General features: G+C 44.3%; 1 protein-coding gene across 1 annotated transcript in view; it reads right to left on the bottom strand.

The window, feature by feature from the left end:
• Positions 1-26,726, bottom strand: part of LOC115080319 (zinc finger protein 850-like) — a 63,992-nt gene that overhangs the window by 6,151 nt on the left and 31,115 nt on the right. Inside the window, 4 exon segments of the mRNA XM_029584469.1 lie at positions 13,632-13,689; positions 14,104-14,925; positions 15,359-15,413; positions 20,758-21,383. Of these exon segments, the coding sequence (XP_029440329.1) occupies positions 13,632-13,689; positions 14,104-14,925; positions 15,359-15,413; positions 20,758-21,383 (1,561 nt within the window).

The raw sequence follows: 26,726 nt of genomic DNA, 5'->3' as shown, positions 1-26,726 counted from the left end.
ACTAAGTAGTGGCTTTCCCAGGTCTACATGGCTAATAAAGGAAAATTGGTTCTTACCTGCTAATGTTCATTCCTGTAGTATCAAACATACAATGTGAGGATTAATTATATTAACATTTCATCCATTTGTTTTTCACCTTAAGAAATTGGTATCAGACTGCATGCTCAATCGCTTAGGCTCTTGCCCTATACAGGGCTACAACCTTTCATGATGGCAATGGCACTAGAATAGTAACTTCATTTACCAATTTCACTAATGTACTCTTTTTATTATATATGCCAACTTAAGTAAATTTACAAAAATTTTTAAAATGATAGTTATCTTGCCAAATTCATGACAACCTCTCCACACTGTGTAAACTTGTCCCGTGAATATCCAAATCAACTGCCTGACAGGCAGTTCTATCAACCAAGCATTCGTGGAGAATTAAGACCTGAGGAATACAATGACATTATACACCCTGATTCCCCTCTCCCTCTGTACCTACATTCCTTATAGTGCCATATCTCAGTTTAATTAGGCCTTGTTGTTCCTTGTAAGATCTCTGCAAGTTCCTTATTGTCCAAGTTCTTTATTATTCTGGTTTCATTGTAAGCTGCCCAAGAGGCATCAGTTTGATTTCACTGTAAACCGGTGCAATATGTATATTATACAGGAACATCGGTATATAAAAATAATAAATAAATAAATAAATGTGTGATTGCTAAAATTCTACCCTCCCAACATTGCAATGTTTCGGCGGCACAGCTCGCCTGCTTCAGGGGATTCCTCCTGATAAGAGAATATGAAATACCATTTTCATTAGTACACTATTCACATTTACTGATTTTTGCAAACATTGTACTATTAAACATAGAACACACATCTCTTTACTATCCATTGCCAGTTTTTTTAGTGCAAAACTTATAGCACACATGCGCTCAATATACATTCACCACCACTTCCTTGTTTTTAAACCTCCCCTATCTTCAACAACTTTACTGTTTCAGTTTCAATAAAAATCCTTTCAAACATTATTAGACATAAGATGCTCAACACAATGGTACTTACTCGTTTTACTGACCATTACCGGTTCCTTCCCACAGCACAAAACTTTCAGTGTAAATGCTCAGTATATACTGACCATTACTTCCTGGTTTTTAAACCTCCCCCTGTCTTCAGTGTCTCTGAACACAAGAGATTGGCTGGAACTTGAAAGTTTTTCTGAGTGCACTAGCATTCTAAAGAGCTTTTCTAAAACATTCCTATGTTTAGTTCCCTCCTGCCCTTAATTCTAACATTTCAATGTTTAGTTCACTCCTGCCCTTAATTCTCAAATCAAGAGAGACTGGCACTCACTGCCTACATAAAGACTGACCAGTCTACTTCCTTATTTAAGCCCAATGGCTCCGTGGTCCGCAACTTAAAAATCCACTTTTGTTCTTGTAGTAATTTTAAATTGAAATCACATCCCTGTATATCCTGCTTAAACACTTCTAGCACTGTACATCTCATACTACTAAAAGAATGATTGATGCAATGTTGCACCATTGGTGCTTCTAACCTCATACATTTTAAAGCACTCCTGTGCTCAAACGTGTTTTGAGGCTTCTTACTGTTTTTCCTATATACACCAATGTGCAGGGACACCATATAGCATAGTATGAGATGTGTGTTCTATGTTTAATAGTACAATGTTGCAAAAAATATCAGTAAATGTGAATAGTGTACTAATGAAAATGGTATTTCATATTCTCTTATCAGGAGGAATCCCCTGAAGCAGGCGAGCTGTGCCGCCGAAACATTGCAATGTCAGGAGGGTAGAATTTTAACAATCACACACATATTGGTTGATAGCACTGCCTGTCAGGCAGTTGATTTGGATATTCATGGGACAAGTTTACACAACGGTGCAGAGAGGTTGTCATGAATTTGGCAAGATAAGTAAAAAAATTTACAAAAATTTTTAAAACGGTAAAGTTAAAAATTGGCATATATAATTGGTTAATAGACAATTCAAGGTAAAGAGAAACAAAGAATCACACCCGGTCCCAGCAAATCAAGGAGTCCCTCAAGGTTCCTCCCTCTTTTCAACATTTACCTTCTCCCTCTGTCGACTTAATAATCTAAACCTAACACACTACATTTACGCGGATGACATCCAAATACTCATCCCAATCTCAGAATCCCTACACAAAACCTTGATTCACTGGAATAATTGCTTGCAACTAATCAATCATCTTCTATCCAGTCTCAGCCTTATTCTCAACAACAAAACCGAGATCTTTATCAATCATGACGTTAATAACAATCTAATATACCCAGCTGTCCCACTCATTTCTACCACTCCTATAATTAATCACTCACCATATGTACGTGATTTAGGCATCATGATAGATAATCAGCTTAACTTCAAAAAATTTATAAGCACCACCACTAAAGACTGCTTCTATAAACTTCTTGTCCTGAGAAAATTGAAACCACTTCTCCTCTTCAATGATTTTCAGATGGTTCTACAAGCCATTATTCTAACAAAAATCAATTATTGCAACTCTCTCCTTTTTGGCCTCCCTACCTCATCCATCAAACCCCTCCAGATTCAAAACTCTGCAGCTAGAATCCTTACCAATACAAATAAGAGACCATATAACCCCCATACTAAAACTCCTCCACTGGCTGCCTATTAAGCAAAGGATTCTCTATAAAGTATACACAGCAATTCATAAATCTATTTACAACATCCCCACTCCACTTAAGTACCCAACTTCGTTTTCACTCTTCATCTAGACCTATCAGAGGAGCTTATAAAGGCACACTCTATGTTCCTTCAACAATATCCTTACATCAGAAACGTACCATTTCTTTAGCAGGACCCGTCCAATGGAACATGCTCCCGCCAGACATCCGCCTTGAGAGCTGCTTTGCTTCCTTCAAAAAGAAAATTAAAACCTGGCTCTTTAGCCAAGCTTTTCCAGAACTTTGATTATTTTTTACCTCCAGCTATCAAGATTTTCTCACCATCGCAATCCCTTCTGCAGATCACATTTATCTTAGACAATTACGCCTTATTTTATGATTTGGTTTCTCAAAGACTATACAATTTTCTCAATGTTTTTCGAACCTGTTTTCCAAGTTCTATAACCTTGTTATATGTACCGCCTCTTGGTGTAATTTTTATGTTTCAATGTAAACCGATGTGATCTGTATTTTAATACAGGAACACCGGTATATAAAAATCTAAAAATAAATAAATATAATAAGAGTACATTAGTGAAATTGGTAAATGAAGTTACTATTCTAGTGCCATTGCCATCATGAAAGAGGTTGTAGCCCTGTATAGGGCAAGAGCCTAAGCGATTGAGCACACAGTCTGTTTTTCACCTTAAGAAATTGGTATCAAACGGATGAAATGTTAAAATATAACTAATCCTCACATATTGTGTATGTTTGTATTGAGTGAGGACAGTAGCCCTTCAATTTTGTCATTCCTGAGGTATCACAGATCAGTCCAGACACCTGGGTTCATCTCCCCCTGTCAGCAGATGGAGACAGAGAAAAAAAAACCTCGCTGACACCAAATCTAAGCACCCATGCCACCTGCAGTTCATCAGTATATAAATCTCTATCAAAGCAGATAATAGCAAAAAAAATGGAACCATTAAACTAACAAGAACATGGAATGCAACAGAGCAATCTTACAGCTGAGCAAATGACTCCCCCAGGGGCTGATTGGCCTATCGGGATCAGGCATCCCCTGGTGGGCCGGTCACATGGTCTGCCGAGCATGACAGAGCCACGCTCGGCAGACCACATGGTATCGCCTGGGCAGCAAATCCCCGGGCTGGTCGTCATCAGGAATCTGCCCCTGCTCTCCCCTTAATATAACCCCCTTCTAATTGGGTGGGCTCTGGACTGATCCATGGTACTGTAGGAACAAAAATTAGCAGGTAAGAACCAATCTTCCTTTCCCTGTACAGACCCGGATCAGTCCAGACACCTGGGATGTGCCAAAGCCCTTACCCAGGATGGGACCTGGAGTCTCGCTCGCAAAACACTCTCGCCAAAGGGTTTGTCGGAGCCCTGACATCTAAGCGATGGTGCCTTGCAAAAGTATGCAGCGACTTCAAAGTCTCCACTCTGCAAACTTCCTGTGGGGAAACAAGTTGAGAGGCTGCTTGCAAACACGTGGTATGAGTACACAAGCCTTCTGGCACTGGACAACCCCATGTAATATATGCAGAAGAAACGGCCTCCTTCAACCATCGTGCAACAGAGGCTTTAGAAGCCTTGGAGCCTCTATTAGGACCACTCCACAGCAGGAAGAGGTGATCGGACCTCCTAAAGTCATTGGTAATCTCGAGGTAACGCAATAAAGCTCTCCGAACATCTAGACGTTTGAGCTCCCTCGCATTAGGATCCGAGGCCGGTAAGTTAGGAAAAGCCAGAAGTTCCACTGACATGGGACGCTGAAACCACCTTTGGTAAAAAGGAAGATACCATCTGTAAAGAGACTCCGGATTCTGAAATCTGAAGGAAAGGATCTCCACAAGATAATGCCTGTAACTCTTCTAGCCAAACAAATGGCGACAAGAGAAATTACCTGAAGTGTCAAATCCTTTAACGTAGCTCTTTGGAGCGGCTCAAATGGAGGGTCATACACAGCTTTAAGAACTAGATTAAGATTTCCAAAGTGGAGGACAAAGATTCATCGTACCTCTAAGAAAACTAACCACATCCGGATGAGACGAAATAGAGGAACCTTCAATTTTGCCATGGAGAGCCCAGTGCTGCTACCTGCACTTTAAGAGAACTAAGAGATAAGCCCTTGGTGAAGCCATCCTGTAAGAAGATATATTTCAAGAATTAAGGCCCTAAGAGGGCGCATTCCCCACCAGGACTCAAATCTTCCATACCCGAACATAAGAGGTTAGGCTTCCTTCTAGACTGTAACAATGTGGTGACTACCGAGTCCAGGTAACATTTCCTTTTCAAACACCTCTCAAAAGCCATGCTGCTAGACAAAAACCGTTTTTATTAGCTTTGTTCAAAATATGAACAACCTGCCCTGAAAAATGGGTAAATAGCCAAATATTCTTGTGAAAAAAAAATATATATTGTAAAGAGCCTGCAGCCACCTCATGAAGGGAGGGATCTGGGCACACAGAAGGGTACCAACCCCCTCCCCGGGGCTCTGCCACCTCAACCGCACAGGGAAGAACCCTAAGGATTCTAAAAAAATAAAAAAAACCCGTGGGAGGAAAACTTAGTCAACTGCAGGATTAACAGCCTCTGCCATCTGCTGGAGACAGAGAAATGCTGAGGAACTGCAGGTGGCATGGGTGCTCAGACTCTGTCAGCAAGGTTTTTTTCTGTCTCCATCTGCTATAGGGGGAGATGAACCCAAGTGTCTGGACTGATCGGGGTACATACAGGGAATAGTTTATGGACTGTTCCTCCGGGAACTTGTCCAATCCCTTTTCAAACCTAGCTACACTTAACTGCTTTCCCCCTGGCAACAAATTCCACAGTTTAATTGTGCACTGCATGAAGCAATACGTTCTCCAGTTTCTTATAAATGGGCTACCCATTAGCTTCCCACAGCATCCCCTGGTACTAGTACTGTTTGAAAAGGTAAATAACCATGAGGAGGGTGGAATGGCTAAACATCCTGATTTTATAGACCTGTTTAGACTTTCCACATAGAGGAGCCTTTCCATTCCTTTCATGATGGTCGCCCTTCTCTGAACAGTTTCTAATTCTGCTGTATCTTTCTTGAGATGCGGTGACCAGAACTGCACACAATACTCAAGGTGCGGTCGCACCATGGAGCGATAGACTGCTAGGGATTATCAGGAAAGGACTGGAGAATAAAACAGAATATCATAATGCCTCTATTTGCTTTCTTGGCTGCTGCTGTTGCTCACTGAGCAGAAGATCTCTAGGTCCTTTTCCTGCGTGGTGACTCCTAATGTGGAACCTTGCATTATGTACCTGTTTCGATCACTCTTCCCTTTGTTCAGGACTCTGCACTTGTCCACATTAAAACTTCATCTGCCATGTGGATGTGCAGTCTCCTCCTGCAATTAATCACAGTTGGCTAAGAACTTTATCTGTGAATTTGATCACTCACTTTTCCAGATCATTTATTTTGTTTTGGTCCAGAAAATGAACCAAAGTGAAATATTACATTATTTTCAGGGCTTTTTGGTTTTGTCCTGCACATCCCTACTTTTTAATATATTTATAACTGATGTGCAACAAGTGAGGCTGGCAGATTTGCAGAGGACATAATGGCTTGTGATTTAATGAGTTTGAATGATCTTAAGTCTATGCTATGCACGAGCTCGGGTCACAGTGCTCCTTGAGTACACCTTCCAGTGATCTTGAAGTCTGACTATGTTGGAAAGCTTTTCTCACATTTGTTATATTTACAATTTGACACCCCTCCCACCTCTGTTCCCTTGGGTTTTCTGGCTCCCCGGACCTTTCCCCATATCCTGCTGCGTCCTTTTCGGAGATGTCAGAATTCAACTCCCCGTTACCCCTTGCCTCTGAAGCAGAGAGCAATGCTGAGTCTCATCAACAGAGGCAAATTCCTCCACTCAAACAGCAACAGAGGGCCCGACTTTTATGGTCTGGGACTGTTAAGCGTGGGGGTAACCTGCACGGCGCAGCTGGTACTACCGTAAGCTTGCTGGGCAGACTGGATGGACCATTTGGTCCTTTTCTGCTGTCATTTCTGTTGCTTTCCATCTGTTCTCACATTCAGCATGGAACTCTCTCTCCTGTGCGCCTGATTCCTCATGCTAGTCTCGTTCCTGCAGCCACACTTGGCTCTGCCCCGGATATTCTCTATGACCCCCCCTCTATACTGTGCTGCCGGTGTTCATGGCCTCCCCCATCAGGACATCGAGTGTATGGACTCTAGTTCTCCCGTACTTCATTCTTTCTGTATTATCCCTCTGGGTCCCATCTCCCTCATCTCATTCTTGGTCCTTTCCAGAGTGGAAGGTGAAATGGCTTGTTACAAAGCCAGGTCAGCTCTTCCTCCTCACTGTAGGTTCAGTGTTCACTTCCTTGCTAACCCTTGGCCCATGACAGAACAGTAAAGTGTTTTTCCAAACTGATTTTCAAGAACTTTTATTTCAGATCCAGTATACATAGATATTATCGGTTACTTCACAAAACCAACATACAACAGTACATTTGTGACTTTTTTCTTAAGGGATCAGCCCCTTGCACAACTAGTAACATCTCTGTGCTCAAGCCAGTCACTAACATAGCTGCACAACGTTCACATGAGACATAGCAGCAGCTTAGTTTTTTTACTTTAACCATATACATAACCTTCCTTAATACGCTATCCAGAATCTTATGCCCTCTCATCACCTCCTTGGGACCATTATGTTCTTTCATATTTACTGTCTTCCCTGCCCCAAAGCATTTGATGTTCTTCCTCTCAGGTCTCCTACCAAACCATCTCTCCCCACTACAGTCTGTCCAAAATTCCGCTGCACCACTTCTCGTCCCCGTCCACCCTGGCTTAACCTGCTGACCTACAGCTGCAGTCACCACTGCTCCCACCCTACGCCAGGCTTTCCACCTTGCTGTGCTGTCTGCCTGGAAAGAACTGGCTGAGGTGCTGAGCCCTCTTTTTTTTTTTTTTGCTTAAACACGTTGTCTTTCAGAGCTTAAACCATGGTCCCCTCTAACCATAATGTAAACATTTTTGTTTTGTAACTGATGGCAAGAAAAAAAAAAACAGAATAGCTGGACAAACTGGAAGGGCCACTTCATTTCTTCTGTCCACACTGCTAGGGCTATACCTCAGCCACCAACCACACTGTGTGGCCACTTGTAAGATGGCATGCCTTATCCTGGAGTAGAAAACAGGATTAGCAGCCAAATGTCCAAAAACTGGATTCCTTTATTGCAGGGTAACACGAGTGTATGAAAAGTGCCCAACTCTGGCCGAGTTTCACCCTCTTACAATGGAGCTACATCAGGCTACAACATACAAATAACACACATGGATAAATAAAAATCATAACATAATTAAAAGACACAAATAAAATGGTAACATAAAAATGTGGTGTGACATACAGAATATGAAAAGTATTATGTACTCAATACAACAAATATGGTCTTTACCTCAACTCAAATCGTGTATGGATCAAGGAATCAGTCTTGAGACTGTACATTAATGGTCTGTAATATAAAATTAAATACCTAAACAAAACTTATGTGGCATGTTAAAATATTGTAAAGATGAATGTATATGAAATATAAAAAAATAAAAAAATTGAATTGATGAATGACAAAACCGTCACTCTAATTGAAACATTCAAACACAAAAAAGTCTACTGAATTGATTACTCACTATTGGATTGGCTTGAGAATACTTGAATCAGCGGTATCACTGTTTTTGCATATACTGAAGTAGTGAATGTGCCAGTATCTTTTGGAAAAAATATTGAACAAAATGTAAAAATATATAAATTATAGTATGCGAATGAGATCAAATTTTTAAATCAACTCACTTTGTATTTTAATATAGATATTAAAAATGAAGAGCTCATGCTGAAAATATACCTATATTGTGAAGATGCAATTAACAGTAAAACTGTGCTTAATGTATGGAGTGTGCTGGTCACAAGTACTTTACTACAACTATTTCTAGAATGACAATATTCATATGCCATATATAATTCTTATATATTCTCAGAATACATTTCATTTTTGTTTTTGTCAAGTTTTACTCATGCTCATCGCTCTTACAGCGTCTTTAGTGTTTTTAGCGTTCTTTAGTGATTCTACACTAAGTATAATTTCACATCAATTACTCATTTTACATTTTTATAGTTATGTTTCCGCACAGACGCGGATTTCCCAACCACACCCCCTTTGACAGGTTTTGGCGCGTTTTTGTACCTTTAAAAAGAATGACAGCGTCTTCTCATTCAATTGCTCGAGCAAACGGGGAAAGCTATGCTGCTGTCTTTGTTCGTCATAAGTTCTAAGTAAGTTATTCATATTTCGTCAATGTACATATATTTTGGACAAATGTTGCTGGTCACAAGTACTTTACTACAACCATTTCTAGAATGACAATATTCATATGCCATTCGTAAATAATATTCATCACTGTTTATGGACACAGTAGAAACACCATTTATATTTTCAAATACTTAGTATTATCAAATAGTGTTAAAATGTGAGAAAATGCATATAACATTTTAAACATGTTTCACTTTTTTCACACAATCCACGCACTTTTTTATTTAGATTATGATTTGTATTAGAGTTTATGTATTGTCTTTTTCCATATAACATCAGCGTATCTAGCACTTTAATATAGTCACCTGTTTTTTATAGTCACAGTAAAAGCATTTTTAAACTACGCCCCCCTTTCCTTTTGACAAGTGTTTTGGCGCTCTTTTCCTCCTTATAAAATGACAGAGCTTGTGTTTTTAATTGTTATGCATCAACAAATGTAAGTAACGTTTGCTGTCTGTTTCTTGCCAACATTATTTAATGTGCACATATATAATTTTTCACTAGTACTTCACTTTTTACTAGTAGCTATTTTTTTCTTCCCTTTAAATATGATACAAAGAGAAGGTATGTTTTCCTACACTTCCATAAACACATTCATATGTTTATTAGTCAGTGATCAGCACACTCCATACATTAAGCAGTTTGTTTTTACTGTTAATTGCATCTTCACAATAGGTATATTTTCAGCATGAGCTCTGTATTTTAATATAGATATTAAAAATGAAAAATGAGTTGATTTAAAAATTTGATATCATTCACATACTATAATTTATATATATTTTTTTAAATCATATAGCAGTCACATTTTTACATTTTGTTCAATATTTTTTCCAAAAGATACTGGCACATTCACTACTTCAGTATATGCAAAAACAGTGATACCGCTGATTCAAGTATTCTCAAGCCAATCCAATAGTGAGTAATCAATTCAGTAGACTTTTTTGTGTTTGAATGTTTCAATTAGAGTGATTGTTTTGTCATATTCATCAATTCAATTTTTTTATTTTATTTCATATACATTCATCTTTACAATATTTTAACATGCCAGCATAAGTTTTTTAGGTATTTAATTTGTTTTATATTACAGACCATTAATGTACAGTCTCTCAAGACTTTGATTCCTTGATCCATACACGATTTGAGTTGAGGTAAAGACCATATTTTTGTTGTATTGAGTACATAATACTTTTCATATTCTGTATGTTACCATTTTATTTGTCTTATGATTTTTATTTATCCATGTGTGTTTGTATGTTGTAGCCCCATTGTAAGAGGGCGAAACTCGGCCAGAGTTGGGCAGTTTTCATACACTCGTGTAACCCTGCAATAAAGGAATCCAATTTTTGGACATTTGGCTGCTAATCCTGCTTTGTTAGCCTTCCTTGCTGTTTCTTCAGTCCTTATCCTGGAGTAGGACTGCCAACTGGCTCCAGATTTTCAGGCTAGGCTGATCCAAGTCCTGGCTTTCCCTCCTGGAGAGAGGCTGTGTGCACATCGTGCTCCTGCAGCAGAGATTTAAAACCTTTATTTTCATTTACTTGGCCTTCTAGTTTTGACATATTGTAGTTCAGTTTGTGTAGAGGCATCAGTTCTCACTTTAAAGTTTATTTCATTTCTTTAGCCTTTTATTTGATTTTGTGTGAGGGGAAGGCAGCTCCTTTCTCTTCCCCTGTGTACAGACTGCAGCCTCTCTCCCCTTCCCCCATTCACCACTTTTTTTTCTTTGTTTTAGGGTGAAGTTTTAGTTGGGCAGGGACAGTTTTTCAGGGCTTTAGTTGCAGGGTGAGTTTTGTTTTAGGCAGGGTGAGTTAAGGCACATTTCCTTTCTTATTGGCTTCACAGTTAAGTTCTGTTGTGCTCTTTCCTTCAGCCTCCCACTGGAGCAGAAGGGAGAACTTTATTTCAGTAGTTTTGTTTGATTTAGTTTAATTTCAACCCTTCCAACATTTGTCGTCTTTGATTTTAGTTTTAGGAGTTCTTAGTTTTTTTTTTTCTTTAATCACTGAGGCTCCTGGAGCACTGGGAGGGGGGAAGGCCACGAGCTCTGAAGCCCTGCTGAGCTCTAGTCAGATCCTTGCTGCAGGCCTTTTGGAGCAGCCAAGGAGCCTTCTTTTCCAGTTTTTTTTTTGTACTGTCTCCCCCTCCTGCCAAACTGTTTGGTTATTGGGGCAGTCTGCAAGCATGCCACTGCATAACCAGACTTTAAACGCTTTTGCAGAAAACAGCTTATGCCTGCAAGTCCCTTCTCGGGGACAATGAGGGGATTTGGGACTGGAGCAACTTAGGCAGCTTTAAAAGGCAACCTTTGGAGAGCGGCACTGGTGAGTGCAGGGCTAGGAGAGGAGCAAACTTTGATCTTGGCTCCTCCCCTGACATCTGCCGGGAGTGCTGGCTTGTGCTATTTAAACATAGCACAGTGGTGCGCAGCCAAAGGGGCATGCCCCTGGGTGAGAATCTGGCAAAGAAGTTTATCATATCAGATGGGGAAAAAGAGAAATTGAGTTACAGCATCTACACCGGTGATGAAGTGAGGCCCTGTGGACGATCATCTTGTGAGAAGGGTGAGTCACAGGCAATCCTCAATATCTTTTTCATTGGACTTCTGTGAGTCCTGCCCTGAGCCAAATATCCAAAACACCCCCTGGCAGGGATGGGGTTAGTGGTGCAGTTTAACTACTGACGACAGAGGGAATAATCTGAAGGATCAGACTACAGATGTAAGAAGCGAGTGAAAGTAACGCAGCAACGTGCACAAGTAACCCTCACTTTGAATTAGAACTAAGTATGACTGAACCTGAAAATGTTACCTGGGCTGTAACTAATATGGAAAGGAGGTTAAGTCCAATCCATGTCTCAATCCACAGTTTGCTTCTGGAAAATCATGGGCAGAGACTAGAGCAATTAGTCATCCAATTCAGCTACTGCTTCACAAATTACTTCATTACAGACAACAGGATCTGTGTTCATAAAGGACACTGATTATATACAATTAGAAAATTTGGAAAACAGTGAGAAATTTGCATGGACTGAATTTTCCTGTTACAAGATTTGTCTGCAGATGACTTACCTAAAATGTCACATTTTTTGAATATTTCAGAATTGCTTTTTTTTTTCTAATTTGTATTATGTATCAAATACAGCTAAAACTGAGGGGGATTTGGATGTTTTGATACCTGAAAGCCCCAATTAAGCATCTTTTTTGGAGGCTGCAGTCAATAGCTGAGATCCACCTTAATAGCAGTGTTCATTTCAGAACAAACATTTGGTTTTGCTAAAGTATTTTAAGAAGATGAGCTTTAGCAGATGTTGCAAGGAGTAATCAGCTAAGGAGAAAACAATTCTTGTTGAGGTCTGGTTATGGCCCTTGGGGCTACTTTCTCAAATTCCCCAGCAAATGTTTCATTTCAAAAGAATACATTTGTTTTCTCTGCCCCTGGGCACCTGGAAACTTTTCTTGAAGATAGAGGGGTAGCAGTATCCATGAAGGATAGTTAAATGAATCTCCTACATTTATTATAATTCCATGTACTTTTATTTCTTTAAAGGCTTCCCAAAAAATAATGTGGACTGAAATGTTCATATTACAAATGGGATTATTTCTTGTGTTATTGCAATGTAATTCACAATTCCTGTTTTATTTCATTTAAAATGTATTAAATTTAATAAACTAAATAAAAAAAAAAGGCAACAGTTTGGTCTGGGTCAGTTCATGGGGGCATCCACTCTTCCACCTTACACACACATGAGTAAGGATCTCCTCTGAATCCTCATCGTTGGGTTTTCAGCCCTCAAATTACAGGGAACGCTATGGTGGCCCTAGCAAACCTTTTGAACCCCTAAGGACCCGTCTGGATTTGGAAGAGCAAGCCAGCCCTTCCAGGTGGCTCAGACAATGCTCCAGGCCTCACCCCCATGGTCTGCCAGTGCAAGACCAGCTTGAGCACGCTGATGCAAACTATTTGGGGGCCAGGTGTCCTATCCAGAAGGCAAAAACCTACCCTTAAACCTTCCAAGGCAAAGTTGGGCCCACGACTTGTCCCCTGCAAACTTTCCCAGGCAAAGCTAGGCAGTGATGAGAAATTGGGAGGGGGGTGGGAGATCAGCTCCAGGCCCCTTACAGCCCAGGATCAGATAGATGAGACCTCCCCATCTCTATCCACTCTGAGCAGCAAGAGAGGTCAAGTGATTTCCAAAAATTGCCAGGAGCAACAGTCAAACCTTGTGGCTTTTCTAGTGGGTAATTTTTAAAAAGCTCCCCCTTCCAATTACCCATCACTCCCAATACTGTTTAAAGTTTAGGGAAGCTGCACTTTCTGTGATGTATCCCCTGCTCCACTCCTTCCAAAGGACATCACACAATACACATAGAGCAGATCTTCATGGAAACCCCATGCAAGGTGGATAAAGCCCTTTCCAAAGTATCTTAAAATCAGTAGGGATATAAAAAAGAAAAATGGCAACCAAAGAAGCAGCTTGCTCTAGGACTTCTCCTACCTGCTCTGCTGCACTGATCCCAGCTGAGGACAGTCAGCCCCCTACCCTCTCACTTTCACAGGCAGCACCAGTCTCCCTCCTGGTATTCAGCACTTTCCTACCCATGCTGCATGAGGGAAGGGGAAATGAGAAATGGGGTGTCCCACAGTTCCTTCAGTGCTTCAGGAAAAGAATACAAAGGGGGGGAAGCCAGAGTCCAGCCTGTCCCACAGCTGTGAACATCCCCTGCTGCAAGCCATAGTGAAACAAGCTTCAAGCAGGGAAGGTTGGCATGGCATCCTGAGTGATCCCCTCTTGGTACCACTAGGTCTCTTAGTATTAATGAGTCCATGTTCAGCAACCTGGGATCTATAGCTGTCTGCCTCCCTCACTCCCCCAACCCTGACTCATCTGCGTATTAATCGGTGATTGGGATGCCATAGCAGGATGGTGCCCTTTCAGTTTGAGTCTGTTCCAATGGCTCCCCTTCAACACTTTTCAAGGTGGTATGCTCTATAGCATGAACAGGCCCAGCTGTTTCTTGTGCCTATCCCTTCAGGTTCGTAGGAATGACTTAAGTAAGCTTCTTCCCACATTTCCTGAACAAGTGGATGCTGTGGATTCTCTGATGCCTCACAAGATTGTCCTTCCGGGGGAATCGCTTTCCGCATTCGGCACAGGTGTAGGGTCTTTCTCCTGTGTGGGTCCGCCGGTGGCTCTGGAGCCCAGTGTTCTGGTGGAAGCTCCTCGTACACTCTGTGCATTCGTAGGGCCGCTCCCCCGTGTGGGTCCTCCGGTGCCGGTTGAGGCCCGATTTCTGGCTGAAGTTCTTACCACACTGAGCACACGGGTAGGGCTTCTCCCCCGTATGGGTCCTCTGGTGCATGACTAGGTTTGACTTCCGGCTGAAGCTCTTCTCGCAGGCCGGGCACTGGTGCAGCATGCCACCTCTGTGGGCTTTCCAGTGAGCCCTGGGGAAGTATTTCCCATAGAAGCTAAAGGGTGGCAGTTTGGAGTATAATGCCATGTCAGCTCTGTAGTTTTCTGACTTCACAGAGCCATCCTCATATTCTGTGGTAGGGTCCTCTCTCTTTCCCATGTGGAGACTCCTGTGGGTGAGGAGAGTCAGGTTATCAACTAATTTCTTCTCATATTCAATACTGGTACATGGTCTCTCCCCAGTGCAGATGCCCTGTGGCAAGATGGCCACCACCGGGTTTCTTATTTCATGCCTCTGTGGCTGAGTCAGCCTCTTCCTTGGACAGTCTCTCGGATGCCATTCTGCACTGCACTGCACGCTGAAAACATCTTCCCCGTCTGAGCACCTCCTGGCTTTCTTCCCGAATGCCGTCTCCAGCCTTCTTTGGCAATCTTCCGGGCTCCTCCCATTCAGCCTTCCCTCTGCATGTCCATCCTCTGTTGGATTAACACGAAAGTCAATTTACTTTCTGAGGTCAGGAGAGGAGCAGAAAAGGTGTCGGAGGGATGCAAGGGGCGGATGGTGGCATTCTGTCCTCATGGGCAATAATGGATGCAGGAACATGACATGCAAGGGAGGGTCAGGGTCTGGCATTACTAAAATGTTACAAGGCCCAAATTGCTTTGAGGTAGGAGGAAAAATGCAGCAGCAGAGGGCTTTGGTCTAGCCCTAACAAATCTTCAGCTTTCCAGTGGGTTAGCCAATGTCTTATGTCCCCAAAATGGCTCCCATGGTAATGTGTTAAGATTATCATTCACAAATCACTGTTTCCCTTTGCTTTTCTTATCTTCCTAGTGTCCAAATTGGTGTACCCCTAAGCTCCATTCCCCCACCCCACAACTTTCTGGACTATGTTGTGCGTTTGCATACCCCTCACCACAGTGTAGTCTGAGCATGGGGAGGTCAAGTGGTTAATTGGGTCACACTGTGATAGACCAAACTCAACAGTGCATGTCATGAAAGGGAGATGCAAGACAAGGGGGAGTGGGGATAGGAGCAGCAACAGGGACATCTTAGTAGCCCAGCCCTGCTTTGAATGTCTGTGTGTATGCATGGATAGGGAGGGGAGGGAGTCCCTTATGGAGTGAAAACGCCAACCTTGGATCTCATAGTCTGTTTTGAAAACAGACTGTGACACAGTAGGGTACAGTGGCAGGCCATCATGTATGGTGTCAGCGGTGGGATTACAACCTGTCCCTCGGGAAGAAGAGATGGGCATTATTGGGAAAACAGATTCCAAATCTTGGAGAAGAGACGGCTGAGGGGGGATATGATAGAGGTCTTCAAAATCATGAGAGGTCTAGAATGGGTAGATGTGAATCGGTTATTTACTCATTCGGATAGTAGAAAGACTAGGGGGCACTCCATGAAGTTAGCATGTGGCACATTTAAAACTAATTGAAGAAAGTTCTTTTTTTACTCAACGCACAATTAAACTCTGGAATTTGTTGCCAGAGGATGTGGTGAGTGCAGCTGTGTTTAAAAAAGGATTGGATAAGTTCTTGGAGGAGAAGTCCATTACCTGCTATTAAGTTCACTTAGAGAATAGCCACTGCCATTAGCAATGGTTACATGGAATAGACTTAGTTTTTGGGTACTTGCCAGGTTCTTATGGCCTGGATTGGCCACTGTTGGAGACAGGATGCTGGGCTTGATGGGCCCTTGGTCTGACCCAGTATGGCATGTTATGTCTCCTCCCTCTCCCCCCAAAGCAGGATGAGCAACCAGTTTAAGACAGATAGGCTTCTCAAATCTGGCTCATCGGCAAACAGCCCCCCCCTCTCATAAATGCCACAAAGATTATGACTGCAATTGCAGAGGGAAGCAGACAAACCAGTTTTTTGTCTCTATTCTTCCCTCCCTCCAGCTGGAGTCAGTTTGTCAATCACTGCCACCACCTGGCATCAAGGAGCAAACATACCAATCCTTCCCTTCAACAGGTAGGGGAACTTGGATTCCACTACGGCCCAACCTCTAAATACAGCCTCAGGCAGAGTAGTCAGAAGTAATTCCATTACACAAGTGCATACAAGGTCTCACCCAGACACAGAGTAAGTTGAAGGCCACAGGCCAAGCTCTAAGTGAACTCATATTTACTATTTGCACTGTGACATTATAAATACTTAACAAGCAAGAATCTGCAAGCTGTAGCGATGCCAGGAGAGAAAGTAAACAATTATCTGAGTCTAAGAAAGGGAGGATTTACAGAACACTCACAGCTGCTCTTGGAACTGAGAAGAGGAGACGTTGCTTCCATCCCAAGCAAATTGTCAGATTTTAGTGTACAAGAACTGACTGATAATAGCTAGGGGAGGAAATCAATCACTTCCAGACAGGATAGAACACACTGAGCCCTTGGAAAATGTAAGAGATATATATATATATATATTTATTAATTGTTATTACCTGCAAGTAACTGCTGTATTATCTGATTTTATTTATTCTCTCTTCTACCTTCTTATTGCTCAAATAAACCCACCAACACTAGCTGGACCCGTGCTGAAGTGCGTGTGACGGGGTGGGGGAAAAGCTCTAGGGCTGAATCCCAGTAATTGTGTTTACACTGGGTAAGGCTAGCTCCCCCCCCCCATCTGTAGTGCCGTGTGCAGGCACATGACGAGCCCGTCAGCTAACTCCCAGCAGCATGCCAGTGTGTACGGTGGGAGCCCCTCAGCACCTCGCGTTGGTCCTGGCAGAAGCAGGGCTCTCAATGCAAATTCAGGTGTCCAAGCACAGGGTTGGAGCAACCCCACTCCACCCAAAACACTTAAAAAAAAAAAGTTCACTTAGGGCCCAGTCTTACAAATTTACTGTAGTCGTAAACACCAGCAAGAGCCGACATGGAAGAGCATCTTCTCCGGCCAGACATGGTACAGATCACCATATTGGATCACTGCAGGATTTTTCCATCTTATAAATTCATTTTAGAATAAGCTTTTTCAGTTATTTATGGCTGAGGGGGAAAAAAAAGCAGTTGCATTGGTGGAGAAGGTTATTTTTTTGAGAGTCATGATGGTTTTCAGATAAACCGGTAGGTTAAGTATTTCCCTCCTGCTGCACCAGGCACTGCTTAGCGGTGCATGCCTGAGTTTCAGATGAGCAGCACACAGTGAAGTTTGCTCCAAGTTTGCTTTTAGAAGCAAAGCAACAAATAAAATTAGTGACCTCAGAATCAGAAGAGTGGGAACCGCGGGTGCCATCAGGGAATGGGCAGCTTTGGGTTTCTGGTAGGTGCATAAACAGCCTCCCAGCTCATGGAGGGGGACACTAAAATGGGATTCAAGAAGGCCTGCGGCAGGCAAGGTAAGGCTGGAAACCAAGTCACCTCTCTGGTATTGAGGTAGGAAGGGAGCACAGGCTCTGCAAGCGACGGCCACAGTTCATGGCCTGAGATGTAACATGCTCAGATGCAAGAGACGTCTCTCCCCGATCCTCCCCTTCCTACTGCTATACCTCAGACCCTCTGCAACACTCCAGGTTCCCCCCCCACGGAGGATCCTCTCCGCAGGACCCGGGGCTTTCTTAAGATCCAATCCAGTTTCTGCCTCCACCCACCTTCCACGGGGAAGCCGTACCATGGCCCCTGCCAATCATCCCTTCCAGCCTCATGATGCCGACCTTCCATTCCACTACGACAGGTTTGCTTCTTGGCCTCTAATTGCTAGCTTGGAGCATTCGAAGGCCTCGACTGTAGCCCCCTTCTAGGGAATACACAGATTTTGGTCCCCAAGGCTTACAGTGCAGACAGTTTGGTCTTTTTTTTTTTTCGTCCTGACCCAGTATGGAAAAGCAGACAGCATTTAAGCTCGAGCACATTCTCCCCATGGAACGTGAAATAAATCAAGGGGACGTGTGGGCAGCAGAGGCCGCTGCCTTCTGTCTCGTCCCAGCAAGCAATGCAATATGCTGATAAGCTCCAATTGTCTCACCTTGGATAAGGAGCACCAATGCCATCCCTCCCCCCACAGTATGCACTCGATACCAAAGGGCTGAACACGTGCAGGCCTCTGTCTGTGCGCCCCCCAAGCCAGGCTTCGGTAGGGAGCTGTGCCCATGGTTTCCCGGCCGAAAGAATTCCCTTTCTCTGCCTACGGTCCATTGTTGGGGGGGACGGGACAGTTGAGTGGTCCTCCTGGCTCTTAAATCTGCATTTGATGCCACTGCTCACTCCATTTTGCTTGCTAGATTAAAACCCCTGGCTATGGAAGGCTGGGTTTTGCAGCCTTTCATTGAACAGGCCTCACTTTGGGTCAATATAACACCCTATAGGCCGCTTACTTGGGTGCCGATGATCTGCAAATGCCTGTTATCCAGTTTTCTGCCTTCCCTTTTGGCTCACTAGCAGTTCTGTGCAGGTTAATCTGAGCAAGACATCTTTGGATAGATGGCTCTGGTAGACTGTGCTCTTTGTCCCTGAAGAACCATATCACAGTGCCTACAACTCTTCAAATGTGGTGCTCAGGTGTTATTTTAGGTAACTTGTCTACACTTAGCCACCTCTGTAGAGCCTGCAGCTCTTGCTTTGCTTCATTACCTCTTTTTGTTTTTTGGCTAGGGAACAGCTGAGAACAGTGTTAACCACACTAGTGCTTACCAAACCAGACTCCTGAAGTAGTCTTTTGATTGATTCATATCACCAGTCTGCAGCTGGTCCACAGTACCAACACGTATCATCTCAGGCCCAAGACCCCTATCTATCCTCTCACTTCTACTGGCTCCCGATCAACACCTCCCATCCTCTTTTTTAGAGGTCATGCAGCCAGGAGATGAAGGATTTGGCGATGCACCTGATGCGGTATCCCCTAGAGTATCTGCTATGCTCCTCCTGGGCTTCGTTGCTGGCTACCCACCCACCCACCCCCCTTCCTGAACATAGGCCCTCTCTATTTAACCTGTAAGAGGGGCTTATAGGGATGGTGCACCAGTAACCTGGAATATAACAGCAAATTTAAGGATAACTGAGCCCAAGAGCTTCTACCGCTGTCCCTTACCCTCCCCTATGTATCTCCAGGAACCTCACAAAAGGGGAAAAACTATCATTTGGTGGCAAAGCTTAATTTAATGGACACATTCACTTTAACAATCTATTGCCAGGTTTGGTTACAGAGATGCAATGATGCTGATAGGGTGAAAGAAGTGCTAGGATTGCCTGGCTCCCTTTGATGTAGGATGGTTGTGCACTTCGCACCTGGCCTACAGGCCCATCACTGAGTTTCCTGTGGCAAGTTCCACCCTGTAATTACCAATTCAAAAAAAAAAAAAAGTCACAATTCATTCCCCAGGGCTGGAAAATGTTTTGCAAACTCAAATTACACCTCAAGAAGTTAAACGGCACTGATTCCTGAAACATTACCCCTGCTTCGGTGCAGTGCTACAGTATTTGCACTTGCGAACAGATATCAAACAAGTGCTTACATTTAAACCCTGTTATCCTTCTCCATCCACCTCCTCGTCGTCTCCTGTACGGAAGAAGCTAATTAAGCCATGAGACACCATCTTATGGAGATGCAAAATTCCTAATCATGATTGGTCTGCCTATTCCATGGGCCCTGATCAATGGAAAATGCATTCAGGGCAGGCTCAGGAGGAAGTGGGGCTGTGCATACAACACTCGTAAGAAGCTGTTTTTCCAGTACTCTCTCTCTTCACTAGATTAAAAAAAATCATGGTTTTGTATTAATAAAGTATGAAAATGATCAACCAGGGAGAGTCTGTAGCAATAAACAGACTCTGCAAATGCAACCGTCATAGAAAATTGGAGGAGGATCTTAACTGGAGCTCAGGCTTGGGGGTGGGACTTCCCCCCTCTCCCACCCCTAGGCCCCCATGTAGCACCTTCCCTTTCCTCCCCAAGCCCTCAGACAGTACCCCCTCCCTCCAGAAATGGCAGACAGTTCTTACGTACAAGCTGCCTAGTCCACCTTGAGGGGGCTGTGAGCAAGATCAATAACCCTGACCCCATGAAATGCAGGTTCCCCACTGAGTCGTCAGACAAAGCCTTAGTCTGCATCCTGCCCCCTCTGCTCTCCAACCCCTACTCGCTCCTACGTAGCCTATGACCCGCACTGAACCTCCGCATCACAGATTCTAAATCTAACTCTCAGGTTTTAGGGGGATTTTTCGCACACATTCTGTACAAGTAAAATGGTTTCACTTATGGTTCAGGTTGGCCGCAGCAGAGCACAGACTCAGTCTAATAACGCTCTACAAAATGGTTCCCAATAGTGGCCAAGGATGGACCGAGCTATGCCTCATCTCCGCCCTCTGACCAAGTGGGTCCTCTGGTGCCGTTTAAGGTTGTCTTTGCGGCGGAAGCTCTTGTCACATTCGGCACACTCATACGGTCTCTCCCCCGTGTGGATCCTGTGGTGCGACATGAGGCTCGAGTTCTGCCGGAAGCTTTTCTCGCACTCCGTACACTTGTAGGGTTTCTCCCCCGTGTGGATCTTCCAGTGCACCTGCAAGTTATAGGCCTTGGCAAAGTTCTTATCGCACACGCTGCACTTGTACAGTGCAGGCCGGGGCAGGGGCGGCTGGCCCGGGCTGGGCTCCGCCAGGTACCCCCACCATTCCGCGTCCAGCTGCGCCCTTCCGAGGTGGCTCAGCCGCTGGGAAACTAGGTTTGCCTCGTCGTCCAAGCTCCTCTCGCGGGCAGGACCAATGTGTGCTCTCCCCCCGCCGGAAGAGCCCTGGTGCACAACAGCTGGGCTTCTACAGCACAACGACCTCGATCCCAGGGGAGCCCCGTAGTTCCGCGTGCTGAAGTCGCTTTTCGGGTCGCGGTGCCGGAGGACACTCCCGCTGCTCTTCCTCAACAAGACCTCCAGCAGCCGCCTTCTCTCCTTATAATCCTCCAAGGGGGTGGCCGGCGGGCTTTTGGCCCCGTGCCCATCCTCTGTTGGATTAACAGGAAAGTCTTGTCAAAATTCATTCCTCATGCCAGCGGATCAAGAACGGCAGCAGTGCACTGTTACTACCTGAGCGTCTCCTCTTTAGACTGGATTTAGGGCTTTTAAAAAAAACAAAAAAAAACTGACGGTGGCGCTAGATACAGATGGGAATGTGTGCCAGTCACACGGTGCTGGCTGAGAGCGTGCGGAATTGGCCCATTCTTAAAAGTGAAAATCTTTGGTTTTAGCACACTGGGGCTTCAGCATTAAGTCACCACTGCGTGAGCATGCAGTGTGTCCCTCCTGTGGTCACAGTGAGGGGTACACAGCATGGCGTGTGTCCCTCCTGTGGTCACAGTGAGGGGTACACAGCATGCAGTGTGTCCCTCCTGTGGTCACAGTGAGGGGTACACAGCATGGCGTGTGTCCCTCCTGTGGTCACAGTGAGGGGTACACAGCATGCAGTGTGTCCCTCCTGTGGTCACAGTGAGGGGTACACAGCATGGCGTGTGTCCCTCCTGTGGTCACAGTGAGGGGTACACAGCATGGCGTGTGTCCCTCCTGTGGTCACAGTGAGGGGTACACAGCATGGCGTGTGTCCCTCCTGTGGTCACAGTGAGGGGTACACAGCATGGCGTGTGTCCCTCCTGTGGTCACAGTGAGGGGTACACAGCATGGCGTGTGTCCCTCCTGTGGTCACAGTGAGGGGTACACAGCATGGCGTGTGTCCCTCCTGTGGTCACAGTGAGGGGTACACAGCATGGCGTGTGTCCCTCCTGTGGTCACAGTGAGGGGTACACAGCATGGCGTGTGTCCCTCCTGTGGTCACAGTGAGGGGTACACAGCATGGCGTGTGTCCCTCCTGTGGTCACAGTGAGGGGTACACAGCATGGCGTGTGTCCCTCCTCTGGGCACAGTGAGGGGTACACAGCATGGCGTGTGTCTCTCCTCTGGGCACAGTGAGGGGTACACAGCATGGCGTGTGTCCCTCGTCTGGGTATAGTGAGGGGTACACTGCATGCTCACTCCCAAGGGTTTTGGCAAATGTCTTTCAACTGCTAAAATTGAGCCTTACAAATTCTTAAAAGGTCAGCTAAGCCTTCCTGGCTGCCTAGTGTCTGAAAATGTAAGGATATCCCAAACCCACCACTCATGCAACCACACACAAACAGCCCACCCTGGAAGTCTTTCACTTGTCCCTCAACCAAGAGGCCACAGCTTAAATCATCCAGCCAGCAAACCAGAGTCCTTGATAGAGCGGCGTGCTCCTCCTGGCCAAATAAGACCGTGCTCGCCCGTACAGCCGAAGAGAACTGGCCAAGGGAGCTCAAGTGCCTGCGTTTTACTCCTGTAGTTACAAACAAAACAGGAGCTCCTCTAAGGTTAAGGGATTCCATCTCCTTTAACACAAAGGGATTCTGGACCCCCTGAAATTAAGCGCTTTGGGTATCGTGCATTGTCCTCTCACACAGAGGATGTCTCTCTCCCAGAGTTACTGCCCAGGAGGGAAGGGTTAGGTCGGCCGTCATAGTTGGTGATTCGATTATTAGGAATGTAGATAACTGGGTGGCTGGTGGGCATGAGGATCGCCTGGTAACATGCCTACCTGCTGCGAAGGTGGCAGACCTCTCGCGTCACCTAGATAGGATTTTAGACAGTGCTGGGGAGGAGCCGGCTGTCATGGTACATGTGGGCACCAATGACATAGGAAAATGTGGGAGAGAGGTTCTGGAAGCCAAATTTAGGCTCTTAGGTAGAAAGCTTAAATCCAAAACCTCCAGGGTAGCATTCTCTGAAATGCTCCCTGTTCCACACGCAGGTCACCAGAGGCAAGCAGAGCTCCGGAGTCTCAATGCGTGGATGAGACGATGCTGCAAGGAAGAGGGATTCAGTTTTATTAGGAACTGGGGAACCTTTTGGGGAAGGGGGGAGTCTCTTCCGAAGGGATGGGCTCCACTTTAACCAGGGTGGAACCAGACTGCTGGCGCTAACCTTTAAAAAGGAGATAGAGCAGCTTTTAAACTAGAACAAAGGGGAAAGCCGACAGTCGCTCAGCAGCGCATGGTTCGGAGAGAGATATCTTCAAAGGATACTAATGATGCATTAGAGTTAGGGCTTCATAACAGTGAGGTTCTGTTAATAAGGAAAGTAGTCCAAGTACAAAACTCACCTGAGCTAAAAGATTCCAATTTATCCCTATCAACTGAAAATCAGAATAGAAATACAAACAAAAAACACACTGAAGACTTCTGGCATTAGCATACAAACATTTCAAAGATGTGAGAATTAGAATGTATAGCAGTGAATGATGAGAGACTTAATTGGCATCTCAGATGCATGGTGGCAAGAGGATAACCAATGGGACAGTGCGATATCTGGGTACAAATTATATTGCAATGACAAGGAGGAGCATCTCTGTGGTGGGGTGGCGCTTTATGTCCGGGATGGCTTAGAGTCCAACAGGATAAACATCCCGCATGAGACTAAATGCACAATCTAATCTTTAGGGGTAGAAATCCCTTATGTGTTGGGGAAGACTATAGTGATAGGGGTATACTACCGTCCACCTGGCCAAAATGATGAGATGGAAAGTGAAATGCTAAGAGAAATTAGGGAAGCTAACCAAATTGGTAGTGCAGTAATAATGGGAGATTTCAATTACCCCAAAATTGACTGGGTAAGTGAAATATCAGGGCATGCGAGTGAGTGTGTTCCTGGATGGAATGACATTTTTATGGAGCAATTGGTTTAGGAGCCAACGAAAGAGGGAGCAATTTTAGATTTAATTCTCAGAAGCACAGGATTTGGTGAGAGGTAAGAGTGGTGGGGCTGCTTGGCAATAGTGATCATAATATGATCAAATGTGAATTAATCACTGGAAGGGGGACAGTAAGCAAATCCACGGCTCTAGTGCTAAGCTTTCAAAATGGAGACTGATAAAATGAGGAATATAGGAAAAAACTGAAAGAAGCAGCTACAAAGGTAAAAAGTGTGCAAGAGGCATGGACATTGTTTTAAAAAAAAAAAAAACCCATCCTAGAAGCACAGTCCAGATGTATTCCACACATTAAGAAAGGTGGAAAGGCGGCAAAACGATCACTGGCATGGTTAAAAGTTGAGGTGAAAGGCTATTTTAGCCAAAAGATCTTCATTCAAAAATTGGAAGAAGGATCCAACAGAAGAAAATAGGATAAAGCATTGGCATTGGATAAGTGCAAAGTGATGCACATAGGGAAAAATAAACCTTGCTGCAGTTACACTGTTAGGTTCTGTCTTGGGAGTTATCACCCAGGAAAGAGATCTAAGCGGTCATAGTGGATAATACATTGCTTTTTTTGATCGCCACAGCACACCAGGCTGACTATTTCAAACAATGTTAGGAACTACCGATATTAGGAAGGGAATAGCAAATAAAACGGAAAATGTCATAATGCCTCTGTATCGCTCAATGGCGAGACCGCACCTTGAATACTGTGTGCAATTCTGGTCACTGCGTTTCAAAAAGGATAAAGCTGCACTGGAGAAAGTGCCGAGAAGTGCGATCAAAATGATAAAGGGGATGGAACAGCTCCCCTATGAGGAAAGGCTAAGGAAGTTAGAGCTGTTCAGTTTGGAGAAGAAAAGGCTGAGGGGGATATGATAGAGGTCTTTAAGATCATGAGAGGACTTGAACAAGTTAATGTAAATCGGTTACTTACTCTCTTAGATAATAGAAGGACCAGGGGGCACTCCATGAAGTTAGCAAGTAGCTCATTTAAAAGAAATGGAAGAAAATTCTTTTTCACTCAGCGCATAGTTAACTCTGGAATTCATTGCCAGAGGATGTGGTTACAGCAGTTAGTGTAGCTGGGTTTAAAAATGGTTTGGATAAGTTCCTAGAGGATAAATCCATAAACTGCTAGGACAGTAATTAGTAAGCAATAGTAGCTTGTGACCTATCTAATGAATGGGTACTTGCCAGGTACTTGTGACTTGGATTGGCCACTGTTGGAAACATGCCATGCTGGGTCAGACCAAGGGTCCATCAAGCCCAGTATCCTATGTTCTTATGACTACAACATTAAATCAACTGGAATGTAATAGTTACATACTAGGAAAAATGTTGGTTGTTCTACTTGGGAGGGGGGGGGGGTCAGGAAGGAATTTTTTCACAGCTGGACAGTGGTGTTTTGCTCCTTCTGCCGGATTACCAGAGCAGGGCTTCCTCACAGCCAGTCAGGTTTTCAAAATGTTCTACACGCATGCGATAAACCAGCACATGCTTGAAACCCAGTACAAGCAAATTTCTCTCGCCCATATTTATTGCGGATAGCATGGAAACTGACTAGTCCCCAAGACAGGTTTGGGAAGCCCCTGGCATAGCTGAGAGTTGTGAGGCAATCAGAAGATGGCTGGACCTCTTGGCCATCTTTCAACCCGACAAACTCTATGACTAAGTAAAACCCCAATAAGCAACTACTATAATGCACATGCTGCCCAAAGCTCTCGTTTTTAAAATCTCCCACTAACAAGAGAGGGGGTTAAGAGGCAACCATCCAGATATCTACTCTTACGAGCAATTGGAGTCTCGCTTCATCTATGATGAGCATACGAATTGAACAACTGGGTCCACACCCCTCGCGATAAAAGGTGATTACAACTGTGCAGTATTTGTCCTTATGTAGGTGTAAAAACATCATGCCCTCTGAAAAATGGGCGTAGATGGCATCATTTACATGGGAGACATGAGCTCAAGGGCCATCGTCCAAAAACCTTTGCATGAGCAAGCACCAAACAGGTATTACATTACCGTTTTATTAATGCTTAAAAAAGTTTTAAGAGCGGAATTGGGTGATGCAACCAGCTGCCTCTAGGCTATCAAATGGCTGGACGGCAGAGTTGGGCATCACAAAGCCACTCCTGCGGCAATGCTCACACCAACATGGCCATCTTCAAAATCAATTTTCAACACTACGCCCTTTGGGATGAACCAGGGTACCCTCCTGGCTAAAGCTATTGCTCTCGTTCACCATTGCGAGGAAGTTTGGGAGGGGAAGGGGCAAAGAACGGACTCCGCATATCTAATGTGCGTCTTTCGCCGCTCGTAATTTCTAGAAGCGGCTGCCCAACTTAGCAAAGCCCCATATCCAATAGCCAGCCATGGTAATATCTAACCATCGTGTAGAAGGGGTGGTGTGCGTCTATGAAAAACACCTTCCAGGGGATGCGGTAGGTCTAAAGTGGTATCAGAATTCCAGAAAGGCAGGTATAGGGGATCCTCAACAGTGATGGGGGGGGGGGGGGGGGGGGGGGGAGGGAGGGTTAAAGAGAAAGAAGGGTCTGCAATATTGCAACAGGAAAGGAAAACA

The sequence above is a fragment of the Rhinatrema bivittatum genome, chromosome 19 (genome assembly GCF_901001135.1).
Source record: "Rhinatrema bivittatum chromosome 19, aRhiBiv1.1, whole genome shotgun sequence".
Taxonomy (NCBI): domain Eukaryota; kingdom Metazoa; phylum Chordata; class Amphibia; order Gymnophiona; family Rhinatrematidae; genus Rhinatrema; species Rhinatrema bivittatum.
This window is presented reverse-complemented; position numbering and strand designations above follow the sequence as displayed.